Raw genomic sequence first — 14751 nt, forward strand, 5'->3', positions numbered from 1 at the left:
AGCATTTCTGCCACTAGAAGCTGAAGAAAAAATGCAGCCATAATGTTGGGAAACGATATGTGGTTTTTAGGGTGCAATCCATGAACGTGTGTGACCAATGATTTGATGTTAGATTTAAAGCAGGGATGTGTGATGGGTGGGCAGTCAGGGGAGGCAAAGCCTCTCCACTGGAATCCTCCCACCCACCTCATGTCCCTGATTTAAAGGGAGCCCGTGAGGATCTGTAAATCAATAAGAATCTATGTAAACCCAAATGTTAACAGGGCTGCTTACCAGCAAGGCAGACACTGAACCCTCTCAGGGCCAGGTTAGAGGAGCAAATGCAGTGGCCAAGAGCGGGGGTGAGAGCCGACTATGCCTGTCTACTCAGAAGCAAGACCCATCTGAGTCAATGGGGCTTTCTCCCAGGAAAGTGTGGCTAGGACTGGGCTGTCCCTCCAGTAGGAATGGGGAGAACTCTGCTTCTGCTGGGGGTTTGCAATGACTCCATCATGTTGTGCGTGGACATTATAAAGGAGATCTATTGTGTTCCATGGCATTCTGCGAGGTGCTGGAACGGGAGGCGACTCCTCCACAACACGGAGCACCAACAATCCCCAGGCGCTTCCCTTTCACAATGACCAGCGCCCCGAATCTACTCCTATGCATTTAGCCGCGCTGGAAACACGTGAAGAACAAAAACTACAATCCCCACAAGCCCCCGGGGGACGCCTTCGGTGACGTCACACGCTGACAGCTGAGAGTGAAGCCTGGTTCCTTTCCAGAGCTTTTAAAAGAGGTTTTGGGTTGTTTGTTGTGCGCATGCGCCGTTCCCTGAGACCTCAGACATCCGAACCTGGGGGTGTAGAGCGGCTGGTGGGCGGAGCGGTGCATCAGAGGCCGCTCTCCCCCCTCCCCCCGTTGCTGTCATGGCGTCTCGGAGATCCCGGTCTGCCTCAGGTCAGTGAGATGAGAGCCCCGTTCGCTGCAGGGCTTCCTGGCTCGGCTGCCTGCCTGCCGTAGTGCTCGTGGAGCCGGCCTGCGTTCCTATGGAGATGGGGCCTCAGAGGATGAAGAAACGAGCCGGCCGGCCGTCTGTCTCTGTGCTCAGCCTGTTCCGGGGCTTGCGGTCCCCCCCGCTTCATGGACAGAGGCTCAGCTGCTCCCTCCCCGGGCTTCGAGCGCCCCATTTGGCTGCGCACGGCTCGAAGAAGGCGGGGCTGCCTCGGGGCTCTCCCTCCTCTGGCGCCTTGGGGGGAGGGAGCAGCTGTCGTGCGTGGCAGGGACGTGCGGTGGGTGGAGAGGCAGTCGAGGCAGAGCCTCCCCACCGTGGCCCTTCAGGAAGCACCACTGCTGTGTGAGGCAGCCAAGCACCCACAACCTGGTGGGTGGGGAGGAAGTGAAGCAGTTGAGCCAGAGCCTCCCCACCGGGGTCCTTTGAAAAGCGCTGCCGCCATGTGAGACACCCACCCTGATGGGTGGGGAGGCACTTGAGGCAGAGCAGATGAGGACCCTGGTGGGGAGACTATGCCTCACCTGCCTCCCCACCCACCGCATGTCCTTGGTGTAGGGCAGGCAAAAGAGATGACATCTTTTAATGGCCCAGGGTGCTATTTTTTGGCAGCAGGGATACCTCAGTGTCACAGCATTGCAGTGCTGTATTCCAGTGGTTCTCAAACTTTTTAGCACCAGGATCCTCTTGTTAGAATGAGAATCTGTGTCAGAAGTGATGCCATTAACCTGCAAGTGATGTGATGGTCGAAAGTGACATCATCAATTGGGAAGTGCATTCACCCTGATGCCAGAGCCTGCTGCTTTCCTGAGAATGCAGCAATAAGTTGGGTTGTTTTTCAGTCATTTTCAAATAGCAAAGTGAATCAGAAAGGGGGAAAAAAGCCTATTTACCTCAACACAAGCAAAATAACCACACAGTTCCCCTCTCTTTCCAGCATCTTCCCATATTTTCAGTGGTGGCTGCGCTAGGTGTTACATGACCCACCTAATGGGTACCAGCCCACAGTCTGAGAAACGCTGCTCTATTCTGTTTGCTGGAGGAATGAAGAGGAAAACTACTTCAGTTCTGTTTGCGAAAACAAAATACGATTGCTTTTTCTCCAATAACCAATCTAAATGTAGCTCGTTTAGACTGCAATCCTATCCACACTTACTGGAGAGTAAGCCCCATTGACTATAATGGGGCTTACTTCTGCATAGACATGCATAAGATTGAACTCTTAGGACCTCTTTTTTTTTAAGTTATTTAACGACCACTATAAATAAATACAATACAATAATATAACCTCATAAATAATAGGGACTCTTCACACACATTACTATTTTTCAGCGCACAGTATATCGAAACATGTAATGTGAATGTGGCAAATAGGTGTGTTTGTGCAAGGAAGCTCATCAGAGATGTAGGATTGACCAGCGTTCCCTGTTGAGATTAAGCTTAGAGGCAAACCTGAATTTGTTACTGTATAACGTACAATTGTTACTGAGGCTGCGAGTTCGAAACCACAGGAAGTACCCAAGAACTGATGACACGCTGATATGCTGATGAGCTGACCCTAGGTGGCAGTCAAGTGGAGCGTGGGAGGCAAAGGGCCAGAGAGAGGCCAGACCTGGAAGGAATCCAGCTGGAATGAGTTCTATGAAAGACTAGAACTATTCAATTGTAAAAATCCCTACAGGGGGTTTAGAACAGCCTGCCTATGTAAACCACCTTGGATTAAAGTCTGAGGAGAAATCTGAGGACCAAAGAAAGGCGGCATATCAAATAAATAAATAAATAATGTATAGAATGACCATTAGAGAAGGGCTATGCAGTGGCAAATTACCCATGTGTAATGAAGCCTGTTAAGGTGAAAAAGTAGTCCCTTAGACAGCTACCATACCAATTTGCAGTCAGGATAGCAAAGAATTTAAAACAGTGAAAATCTTACTTGCTCTCTATCCATTTGTTCATGTGAGTGAAAGGGGATGCTAATCTGTGTAAGTAAGATGTTGCAGTTACCCTAGATTTAAGTTACACTAATGGTGTGATTTTGGGTATGTGTCATTTCCTCTTCACCCTCAGTTAGTGAATTCCTTCCTGAGTACAGCACAATCTGACGGCAGCTGACTGCATTCCTAGTTCTGCATAGTGGCAGTCATATAAAGGGCAGGAGGTCTGGTCTAGAGCTTCTGTTAGTCCGAAGATAACATCTGAAGGTCACCAGTTCGAGGCCACGAATGGCTGGCGAGACCTTGAAGCAGCTGACAAGCTGAGCTGTTATTCCACCTGCTCTTTGGTGTGAGCACTTTGGCTGCCCTTCAAGTGACAGATGAAGGAGCTGCTTGTCAGCCTGCATAGGAAGCAACTGGGGGCCAGAAGTGATACCAGTCCATGAAAGATCCATCTGAAATGTTGTGCAGTCTTGAAAGACAGAACCTTTCTGTGATTGTAAAAATCCCCTTGTGAACCGCTTTGAATAAAGTCAGAGGTGTAATCCGATGACCAGAAAGGTGGTATATAAATACCAGAATAATAATAATAATAATAATAATAATAATAATAATAATAATAATAATAATAATATAAAGGGGGTCCTAGAAAAAGCAGATATATTTTGCTCCTGGACTATCATTGCATTGATAGTAAGAAGTTAACGGTATAGTTCATACCTGTTCTTCATTTGTTCCCAAGAGCTATGTGGAGCAGCCTGGTCCACAATCCCAAACCAGGCAAAGTCTGACATCAATACCTGGAAAGTACTTGGAAAAAGTTAATAAGCAGGATGTCTGTGAGCACTTAGAAGATAATGGAGTAATTTCTGGAGCCACCATGTTCTTGTTTATCAAGAACAAATTGTGCCAGACAGATCTCATCTCATTCTTTGATTGAGTGACTGGTCTGGTATATCATGGCAACACTGTGGAATGGTGTACCTTTAGTTCAGCAAAGCATTTTCAGTGTCTCCCATGATATCCTTGTGGACAAGATGGTAAAATATGGGCTAGATTGTACTACTATTAGATTCAAAGCTGACAGAATAGTCATCTCCAGTGAGTGCTATTAAATGTCTCTAGCTCACAGGAAGCAGGAAGTGCTAACAGGAAGTGGGTTGGAGAGCTGAAAATAATGCAATGATAAGCTTTATGAACCCTATTAGAGTAGACTCCAGTGTGACTCCAGTAGACTTCAATCTACTCTACTCTAAAATAAGCATCATGTTGTTTTCAGCCCCCCAACCCGCTTCCTGTTAGCATTTGCAGATAGCACAGAAATGGCCAGACACAGGAGACCGTGAAAGGAGGGCTGCAATCAAAGACCAAATAGATCATTTGTGCGATTGGGGGGCAGGATTTGTGAACCATGGATCAGTGAAACCATGGAAGCTGGATCTGCAGATATGAGGGGAATGCCTGTTTGTAGAAACTATGGGCTGTAGAAAGTACATTAGATTTAGGTTGGACATGAGGAAGAATTTTATAACAGTAAGAACACTGTTCTTCATGCAGGGTGTAGAGAAAGAGCTGGTGGGCGGATTAGGGCCTGACCGGAGAGTGGGGATGGCGGAAGAGGCTACCACTGAATCCTCCCACACCACCCAACATGGGCCTCCTCAGTTCTGTGCATGCTAAATAGGGGGTGCAGCTCTGAGGTGCCCCATTGCAGCCAGTGGAGTTGTTCCCGATGTTCCCTTACCCCACAGAGACTCTGGTGGCTGCTCTCTCCCCATAAGATACAACGGTGGCCATTTTGGCTCTGCTGTACCTCACAGTGCCAGGGCAGCTTAAGATTGGGCTGCCTGTCATGACTAAGTAAACTTGCGATACAGGCTTTTGCCTCCTTTGATGGGTTTTGCTCTATGGACTCCTGAGCATGGGTGATGTGACAGAACAGGCACTGGCTAGGGACCCAAGGAATCCCAGAATCTTCGTCTTGGTCTGTCAGGTTTTTGGCATCCCAGGCTTGAGATTGTTATTAGCCAGGATGTGGCAGGAGGTCCTGATATCTGGGCCTGGTGTGAAGCAATCAGCTGCACCTGTTGCAGGTGGGAGTTGTGTGACTCTGGGAAGATGTGTGCAGAGTCATGTAGGCTATGGTGGAGTGGTGCAGTGCACCACTGGACAGCCAGTCAGAGTGGGTCACAGGACTGTCTTGTGACTATGAGGTCGCTCTACTCTGATTGGCTAGCCCCGGTATATATGGGGCAAGCACAGACACCAAGGTGTGGGTTGTTGTGGTGGAGTTTCTGCGTGCTGTGCTGCTGGTTTGTGTACTGATTTGGACTGCCTTCTCGTGACTGTGACCTGCTGTATCCTTGACTTCTGGACCGTTTGACTGACTACTCTTCTACCTGTTCCTTTTACCAATACATGCTTCTGCAACAAACAAGCCTGTGTCTGCTTCTTTGGCTCTGTTTGCAATTGCCTGCTTCTTTCGCTATCTCCCTACGCTCTTGAGTCATTCTGCTATCGGGAAAGCAAGGGCTATCCTCCCCTGCTGACCTGACATGGTCAGAGAAAGGAAGAGGAACAATCCTCTCCCTCAGGGTTGCTGGAACACTGAGGGATAGGCATCTTTTGTGCTGAGATCACTCCTGGGGAAATAGTGTGTTCTCAGTGGGCTCCTCTCAGTGCTTGGCCTGAGGACCACCCTGGCACTGCCCTAAAAAAATTAGATTAGGGGCACATATGCAACATCTACATCTTGAATCCATATACAGTGGTGCCTCGCATAACGAAATTAATCCGTTCCACGAATCCTTTCGTTATGCGAAATTTTCGTTGCGCGAATCACGTTTTCCCATAGGAATGCATTGAAATCTAATTAACACGTTCCTATGGGCAAAAAAGGTCAAAACGAAGTCAAATTTGGTTTACAAAGTGTTTATTATGTGCTCTTTAAAGGCATACATACTGCACAGAGGATTTCTAAAATTTGAAGCATACACAAAATTTTTAATTTTTAAAAAATTCGTTATGCGAAGCATGGACCTAAAAAGTTTTCGTTATGCGAAGCACGGACCTAAAAAAATTTTTGTTATGTGAAGCAAGGCCAGAAATTTTCGTTATGCGAGTTACCAAACTCAATTGAAAAACTCTTTCGTTATGCAAGTTTTTCGCTGCGCGGGGCATTCGTTATGCGAGGCACCACTGTATAAGGAAAATTTCTGTAACTGAAAAGACTTTAGATAATCTGTTTTCAAACACTAGTACAGCACAAGCCTAGGCTTGTCTAGTCAGAAGTACGTCCCACTTAGTTCAATGAGATTTACTCCCAGGTTAGTGTATATATAGGATTGCAGCCTTAGAAGTGCAGCAGGTTTTGTTGCATTTCCATAAGTTCTCAAAGAACTTTAAGAAAGTATTTCTCTTTATGGTTACTCTTTTAGATGACTTTTCTAGCAACTGAATTAAAATGTTGTGTTTTGTTAATTAGCATAATGCAGGCATTTGTGAGTTGTTTACTTTATCTTGTTTTAAAATGTAGAGGGAGACTAATTTTCCATTTCTTTTAAAGAGCACAACAGTGATGATGACTCGTATGAAGTATTGGACTTAACAGAATATGCAAGGCGTCATCATTGGTGGAACCGTGTATTTGGAAGAAATTCTGGACCTATTGTGGAAAAGTATTCTGTAGCTACTCAGATTGTAATGGGCGGTGTAACAGGCTGGTGAGAAGAGATAATTTTTAAATTCTGTAATGTGCATTTATTTTTTGGATACAGTGTATTGCCTTCTAAAAGTATTTTAAAAACAATGTATAACTGAACTGTACATTTCAGAGAAGAACCTTAATGTTAGTGAAAGAGAGCTTTCAAGCACTTCATGTACATAGTTGGCAAACTATCTTGAAGAAGAAACATCAGAATAGTGACCAAGTTCTTGGCGGGTGGGGAGGGAAAATGGTAGAGACAGGATAAGGAAAGTTTGTCCTGCTAGGTATGAAAACTATAATTGAAGTTTTTGTTTCTTAATGTGACTAAAGATAAGGAAAAATGAGGAACCATCTGCTCCAAAGAGCCTTATATTATTAAATACAGGTGGTGCCTTGGTATCTGTGGGGGATCTGTTCCTGGACTCCTCCACGGATACAGAAATCCACGGATAATAAAATCTGCAGATTGCAACATCTGTCCTCTGACTGTGACCAGAGCTATGCTCTGGTCGTGTTTGGAGGCTGTTCTGAAGGTCGGGGAGGCCATACGCAGCCTTCCCAACCCTTAGGAGGCCTCCAGAAGATCTCCTGAGGGTCTGGAAGGCCGTGCATGGTCTCTCCAGCCCTCAGAAGGGCTTCCAGGTGTGACCGGAGCACACCTGAAGTAGCAATTGGAGGACAACAGGTGGGACAGATCTGTGGATTCATGACCTGCAGTGAAGTAAAACTGGGGGTCTTGAATCTGAGAATAAAGAGGCTCCACATGTATGAAGCTGACTGATACAGAGTCAGCTCAGTCAGTATTGACCATCTAGCTTAGTCAGTATTGTCTACACAGTGGTTATCAACCTTTTAGCTTTGACACTGACTTCTTAGAATGACAATCTATCACCAGAAGTGATGTAATTATCCTGGAAGTGATGTCATGGCCAGAAGTGGCATCATCAAGCAGGAAAATTTTTAACACCCTCATATAACACTCAAATCAATTATCAGTGTTTTTCAAACTGTGGGACAGGACCCACTATGTGAGTAGCAAGCCCATTTCAGGTGGGTTCACATTCATTTCAACATTTTATTTTTAATACATTAGACTTGATGCTACCATGGTATGTGACTGCATTTGGGGAAATGTTACAGACCTGTACGTTTAACAAGCTACTATGTATATTCTTTTAACAATGATAGTAAATGAGACTTACTCCTGGTAAGTGTGGATAGGATTGCAGCCTAGGATTTAAAAAAAAAAATTTCCTGTCTGATGATGTCATTTCCGGTCATGACATCACTTCCGATGGGTCCTGACAGATTCTCATTCTAAAAAGTGGGTCCCAGTGCTAAATGTGTGAGTACAACTGAATTAAGTAATTTTAATTTGCAAAGTAAGTAAATTAAAAGTTTACAAAAAGTATAACTTCAAAAAATTTATTTAAAATAAAGAACCCTTGTAACTCTCCCAGGCAGTTGCTGATATGTTTAAAAAAACATTCCCCAGAAATCCTAAAGACGACAGTTCTATCCATACTTACGTGGGAGTGAGCTGCATTGAATATCATTGTTAAAGGCATATACATAGTAGCTTGTTCAAAGTATAGTTCTGTAACATTTCCCAAATGCAGTCACATACCATGGTAGCATCAAGTCTAATATATTAAAAATAAAATACCAATTGAAATGAATGGGGACCCACCTGAAATTGGCTTGCTACCCACTTAGTGGGTCCTGACCCACAGTTTGAGAAACGCTGGTCTACAGTAATTGAGTCTCCAGAATTTCAAGCAGGGATCTTTCCTGGCCCTACCTTGAAATGTTGGGTTTAACCATGGAACTTTGGCATGCAAAGCAGGTGCTGTACCTCTGAGCCTGAATCTTTCCCCTCTGCTTCTGTCACAGGCCTCTTAATCCCTTCATATGACCCATACGTTCTTATAAAGCAAAAGTTTAGTTTTAGTTTAAAATAAGTTATTGAATTTCCAGGTTAACTAAATGTTTTTTTGAAAGTAGAACAGCAATCTTGCTATATTTGCTCCTTATCTACCAAGCCTTATAAAAGGCCTAGTTTATTAAGAGAAAAAAACCTTTTATGTTTGTATTTCTTAACAGAAGTTTGAAATAAAAATAGCTCCCTATAAGTTAAATCATCCCCCTCTGGCTTCAGAAGATTGCTGTTCAGAATGCAAAATACAGTAGCACTAAAGATTATTTATTTCAAAGGCACTGTGGAAAAATTCTTCATAAATAGTAAGGCATCAAGGGACCTAAACAAATGTGTTCAGAATAGTCGTGTAAGTTGTATCATGATAATACATTTTGTGTTTAAGAGTGCTTCTTTATTGCAAATTTTTCTGACCGAGACAGTTTACCAATAAATGTTTAACATACCATGTCTGTGAACAAAGAGCATGTTCAGTAACCAAATGTCTTGTGGTCTTATTTGTTCAGAAAAGCTGGGTATGGTCTCTTGTTTCACAAATAGCATCCCTTGTTGTGAAGCTTGCTGTTATTCTCCCAGCCCAGTCCTGTGTAACACACTGCATGATGATGCAGCTGCGCCAATGGGGCTCACACTGTATGTAGCCAGGAAGTTTCAGGCCCTGAAAGTCTCCTTTGGGTAATGGAACATTTGTTCCCTTGCCCAGGGGTAACCCCTTGCCACCTGAATAGCCCACTTGGACCTATACACTACCTATATAGCTGGCACAAATCTGAGGACCCAGGAAGGCAGATCAAGGCTAGGAAGGGGAATAGGATAGCAGCAGCACTGCTGTTGATACCCCTCTCCGACTTTGATCACCCTCCTTCCCTCCCTGTCTGCCCCATTCATCCCCCTCCCACATCCCTCCTATTTACTTACTTCCAAGTAGCCAATCAGCCATACCAAATAAATGTGCATATATTGCAGACTTAATTTCTGTTCTCTCTCTCTCTCTCTCTCCCCCTCCCCTTTTCTTTTAAGGTGTGCAGGATTTTTGTTCCAGAAAGTTGGAAAACTTGCAGCAACTGCAGTAGGTGGTGGATTTCTTTTGCTACAAGTATGTAGACCTTAATTTTAATTATTTAGAAAACATTGTAATTGCATATAGATGAATTAATTCAGGAATGTCAAACTCATTTAATCTCAGGGGGCCAAATCTGATTCATGGCACCTGCAGAGGGGCCGTAGTCTGAGGGCTGCCCCCCTGCCCCCTCTGAACGTGACTGGAGCTGTACTCTGATCATGTCTGGAGGGTGTTCTGAGGGCCAGGGAGGCTGTGTACTTAAGGCCTTAAAACATTAATTCTGTTAACGATTTGAAGATTAGATTGTAAGAGAGAGAGAATATTTCAGAATAATAATTTGAAAAGGGCTGTTAGAGATATAACATATATAAGGGGGGATATTTAGAAGGCATAAAACTGTAAGAATATTTGACTTTGCTCATGCTACACTATTAGAGGTTTTCTTTATCTGTATTTCTATCTATTTTTAAATGTTGTTTTTCTTGTGCCTTTTTTCTCTTTCTTTTATAATAATAATAATAATAATAATAATAATAATAATAATAATAATAATAATAAAGCCCTCTGGAGGTGACTGGGACACAGAGCTTAAAGGGGCCAAAACCATGGATGAATCATACATTCTTTAACCCGTTCATCTTCTGTCTCAAATTTCAACAACTTATAAAACTTAGAAACTTTTTGTGGTGAAGCTGATAATGGAATTTTGCTGTAAAACCTATTTTTATATCAATTCCATATCTGGAGGGCTTTCAGATGCCCACAGAAGCCGCGTGCATCTGCCCGTGCCCTCTGCAGGCTTCAGAATGGCTGTTTTGGCAAAAAAGAAAAACTTCTGGTTTCTAGAGAAAAACTGGAAATGGTGTTTTTTGCCCTTATAAGGCATTCGGAGGCAACTGGCAGACATTGCCTTATAAAAATGCCTTATAAGGGCAAAAAAGTCATTTCCCGCTCAGGTTAAGCCAGATCTGAAGATACAGACTCCTTGGATATGGAGGCCCCACCTGTAGACATAAATGTTTTGTGAACAGCATTAGGAATGCAAGCCAAACATGGATTCAGTAAACATAAGCTGTTTAGTGTTATTAAATGGCAAAAGTAAGAATTTGATGTCTTTGTTTAATTAAAAGGCACTGGGGGTTGAACCTATAATTATAGCTTTTAAATATTTCTTACCATCTCTTAAACTATATTAAAGTCAGATATTAATATTTAAGAAGTTTTATATACACAGTTGTTTGTCTGGGGCATGTGTGGTCAAAATGGAGAAGGTGATCTTCCCTATTGGATCAGCTCTATTATAGATTAAGCTTTTAAGTAACATAAAATTCTTCATCTTGTAGCAGTGCAACTAAACTGGTGTTGCTAAATGCAGACAAATATTTTATATTCTTAGACTTGTAAGCTGACTATCTGCCATCTTTTTCTAGATTGCTAGTCATAGTGGCTATGTACAGGTTGACTGGAAAAGGGTTGAAAAAGATGTAAATAAAGCAAAAAAGCAACTCAAAAAGCGAGCAAACAAGGCAGCTCCTGAAATCAGCACACTGATTGAAGAGGTAAACTGTGTATTATTTGTTTTGATTGCCAAATGCATATTGTGTTATTATGTATCCATCATCCTAGCCCTGTTCTCACAACATATCCATGTAGACTGAAGGCACCCCCAGTGGGCCTTCTGTATTATTAACAGTATTTATATACTGCTTTTCAACAGAAAGTTCACAAAGCGGTTTACAGAGAAAATCAGACAGCTAATGGCTTCCTGTCCCAAAAGTGCTCACAATCTAAAAAGATGCAAAAGAACAGCAGCAGAAGCCACTAGAAAAGACACTGCTGGGGTGAGGAGGGCCAGTTACTCTCCCTCTGCTAAATAAAAGAAGCGCACCCACTTTAAAAAGTGCCTCTTACCCAGTTAGCAGGGGTTAATAGGGCATCCATTCCAGGACCTCCTCACCCCAATTTCCACCAATATTGAAGTCCATGGAAGGGAAATAGGACCTCCTGGATACAACCAGGGGGCACTTTTTGGTTTCTACCAAAAACTGGAAGTACCTTCTGGATGCATCCGAGAGGTGTTCTGAGGCTCAGGGAGATGACATGCAGGCTCCCTGAGCCTCAGAACACCTCCTAGACGCATGTGGAAGGCACTTCTGGGAGGTCCTTGAGGCCCTCCTGACACCAGCTCGACTCTGGCGTTGATCCAAATCCACAACTGCTGAACCCACAGATAAGGATGGCTGATTGTGTTCAGTTTTATGTCTACATGGTGTGTATAACTAAGCACACAGGGCACTCTCTCCTCTGTTGAGAAGGCTGTTTTTGTAGGTTGTAGACTATGTGGAGAGACTCCTATGCGCATGTAGTTGTGCGCAAATATGTACCATGTAGGCAAAAACCTGAATACGTGTAGATTAGGGGTGGACCTACCACTGTGATCTCGTTTCTCCTTTCATCTACACATCTTATATTCAGTTTGCTACCTGCCTTGAATGTCTGACTGTTTCCAAATGTCTCCACATAAGACACAGGTATCCTGCAGTATAGATTTGTTTATTCAATCTGACTCTACTCCCCTATGTAATGTATTATCTTTTATTGCTTCTGTGAAATCATACATCTATTTCTGATAATCCATTCATATACTGTTAATGGGAAGATCTCAGATGATCTGAGAATATCAGATCTCAGATATAACAGATTATAATTAGTCAGATTATAACTATATTTCTTTAGTATTTTTAGCCATAGGCCTTGGTCATCTCAATGTTATTAACATTAATTTATTAGCCAGGGTGATGTAGTGGTTTGGGAGGTGGACTTAGACCTGGATGATGCAGGTTCAAATCCCCCCTCAGCCACAAAGCTTCCTTGGTGACCTTGGGCCAGTCACTTTCTCTCAGCCTCACTTATCTCACAGGGCTGTTGTGAGGACAAGGAGGAGGGGAGGAGCAGCTGTGTAAATCGCCCTGAGCTCTTTGGAGGAAGGGCAGTATAAAAATGTGAAAAATAAATAAAATAAAATAAATTATTGTTAATATTTTAATTATCACAAAGGACACCCCTGCAAAATCAAAGCAATAAAAAAATCCAATAGTCACAATCTAGAAATACTTTTAGTGGGACTAATGTAGAAGATGCAGAATCTTAAGCGATCTTTTGAGCTCTCTAGAACTCTTCATTGGTCTGAATGTGAAATAAAGCAAAACAGAGTGTGTGTATATGGCTGGTCATGGTTTGAGAAACTTAAAAAATTCCCAGTTTATAAGAGTTTGAAATGGAGTGCAGGAGGTTACAGTTCAGCAGAGACCTTCTATGCAAGCCATAGTGAAATTCGTTCAGCGCTAAATTAAAAAGAAAACAAATCTTTCCACAACTGACATTGTTTCAACTGAAAGTATATTCTATAATATTGATTATCAATTTCAGGGGGCCCCCATATCCACTGATCCGTTATCCATTGTTTCACATCTGAAGATCTGCAGAGGCCACCTGTGCCCCCTGAAGGCTCTTCTGAGCCTCGCAGAAGCTGCGCTCATCTGCAGTAGTCTTTGTAAGGCTCAGAATGACAATTAGGAGCAAAAAAAGTCACTTGTTTTGTGACAAAAACCGGAAGTGATGTTTTTATACCTTTAAAGGGCATTATGAGGGCCAGGGAAGGCCTCATAATGGAAGCCCATTATGGAGGGTTTTCGGTTTGCCAAAACCAGAAGTAACTTCTTTTGCTCCTGATTGTCATACCGAGCCCCAGAGAGGCCATGGGTGGACATGCGTGGCCTCTGCAAGGCTCAGAAGAGCTTTTGGAAGTGAAGGGAGCCTAGTTCTCCTTGCCTCCAGAGGGAGGCGTGGGGCGTCCCCCATATCCATGGATTCCTTGGAGGGTTTCAGGGCGGAACCCCCCACTGATACTGGAGCACACCTATATCTGACTGCAAGAATATGATATTTTTTTTAAGTAGACCTAGGGCCCAATCCTATCCAATTTTCCAGTACCAGTGCTGCTATGCCAATGTGGTATGCACTGCATCTTGTGGTGGGGCAGCAGTCACAGAGGACTCCTTAAGGTGCGGAAACATTTGTTCCCTTACCTTGGGGCTGCATTGCGGCTGCACCAGTGGTGGAAAATTGGATAGGATTGGTCTCTTACAGTGCAACCCTATGCTTGCCTACTCAGAAATCCTATTGAGGACAATGGGACTACTCCAGCCTGACTATGTTGGATTGTAGCCTTAATGCATTTATAGAGTTTTCAGTAAACTTTTTTCTTTTTTTCAGACAACAGATTTTATTAAACAGAACATAGTGGTTTCTGGCGGGTTTGTTGGAGGCTTCTTGTTGGGCCTTGCATCTTAAGGACAGGACTTTTGACTTCCTACTGGCTTAACCATGGTAAAGAAGAGCAGTAGCGATGCACAGTCCTTCAGCGAGACAGTCTGGGTCGCTCACTGATCACTCCTGAGCAGGATGGATGGCTTTGCCAGACAAATCGGAATATTTTACTTTTAAGGCTTTTGCCTCTTTATGCTTGCCAGCGCAGGATTGCTGAAATCTCTGTGGTATGTTCAGTAGCACTCCAGGACAACAAAACAAAACCGTGGCTAACTTTGGTCATGATTTTTATTGTATTTCCATTCAGAATCCAGCATATTGGTTATGTTACTTTTTCAGGGCTTTACATTTTTTTCTTCAATTTAAGATCTTTTAATTATTGTTATGTAATGTTATCTCCTGCTTTGGTAAATAATGCCTACGACTAAGTGTGTAGGATATTGTGCTTGAAGTACAGGGCTAGCCATCTTCTGTAGAAATCACTGCAATAAAAAAAATATATGTAATGTTCTTTTTGCAAGGATAAAATAACAAGCAATTGTGAAAATATTAAAGTGAAGATCAGTCCTTGAGTAATCTTTGCTTTTTTGCTCTTTCATATTTTGTATCAACTTCTCCGGAGTACACCATCAATCAGACAAGTGAAATGTGAGCAATAGGCAGAAGTGAATATCATGCAGACTAGGCAGGTGTGTATTACAGATATCCAGCCTTAATTCAGAGGATCATCTATAGGCAAGATGCTTGAATGAGCCATTCCAAAAACATTTTTGTAAGTATTAATGTAGAGAA

The 14751-nt window shown here is 43.1% G+C and overlaps 1 protein-coding gene across 1 annotated transcript; it reads left to right on the forward strand.

Annotated features, from left to right (window-relative positions):
- Window positions 1–810: 810 nt before the first annotated feature.
- Window positions 811–14535, forward strand: FUNDC1 (FUN14 domain containing 1). Its single transcript, XM_066620730.1, has 5 exons — window positions 811–939; window positions 6491–6647; window positions 9588–9663; window positions 11061–11189; window positions 13906–14535. The coding sequence occupies exons 1-5, from the start codon at window positions 909–911 to the stop codon at window positions 13981–13983; spliced, it is 471 nt and encodes a 156-aa protein (XP_066476827.1). The 5' UTR covers window positions 811–908; the 3' UTR covers window positions 13984–14535.
- The last annotated feature ends 216 nt before the right edge of the window (window positions 14536–14751 follow it).

Source organism: Tiliqua scincoides, chromosome 3 (assembly GCF_035046505.1).
Source record: "Tiliqua scincoides isolate rTilSci1 chromosome 3, rTilSci1.hap2, whole genome shotgun sequence".
Taxonomy (NCBI): Eukaryota; Metazoa; Chordata; class Lepidosauria; order Squamata; family Scincidae; genus Tiliqua; species Tiliqua scincoides.

Excerpts from the sequence above, each read along its gene's own strand:
- FUNDC1 (XM_066620730.1), top strand. The coding sequence starts at position 909 with ATGGCGTCTCGGAGATCCCGGTCTGCCTCAG. Across the intron at positions 6,648-9,587 it reads ATGGGCGGTGTAACAGGCTG|GTGTGCAGGATTTTTGTTCC; the intron begins GTGAGAAGAGAT and ends TTTTCTTTTAAG. Across the intron at positions 9,664-11,060 it reads GTGGATTTCTTTTGCTACAA|ATTGCTAGTCATAGTGGCTA; the intron begins GTATGTAGACCT and ends ATCTTTTTCTAG.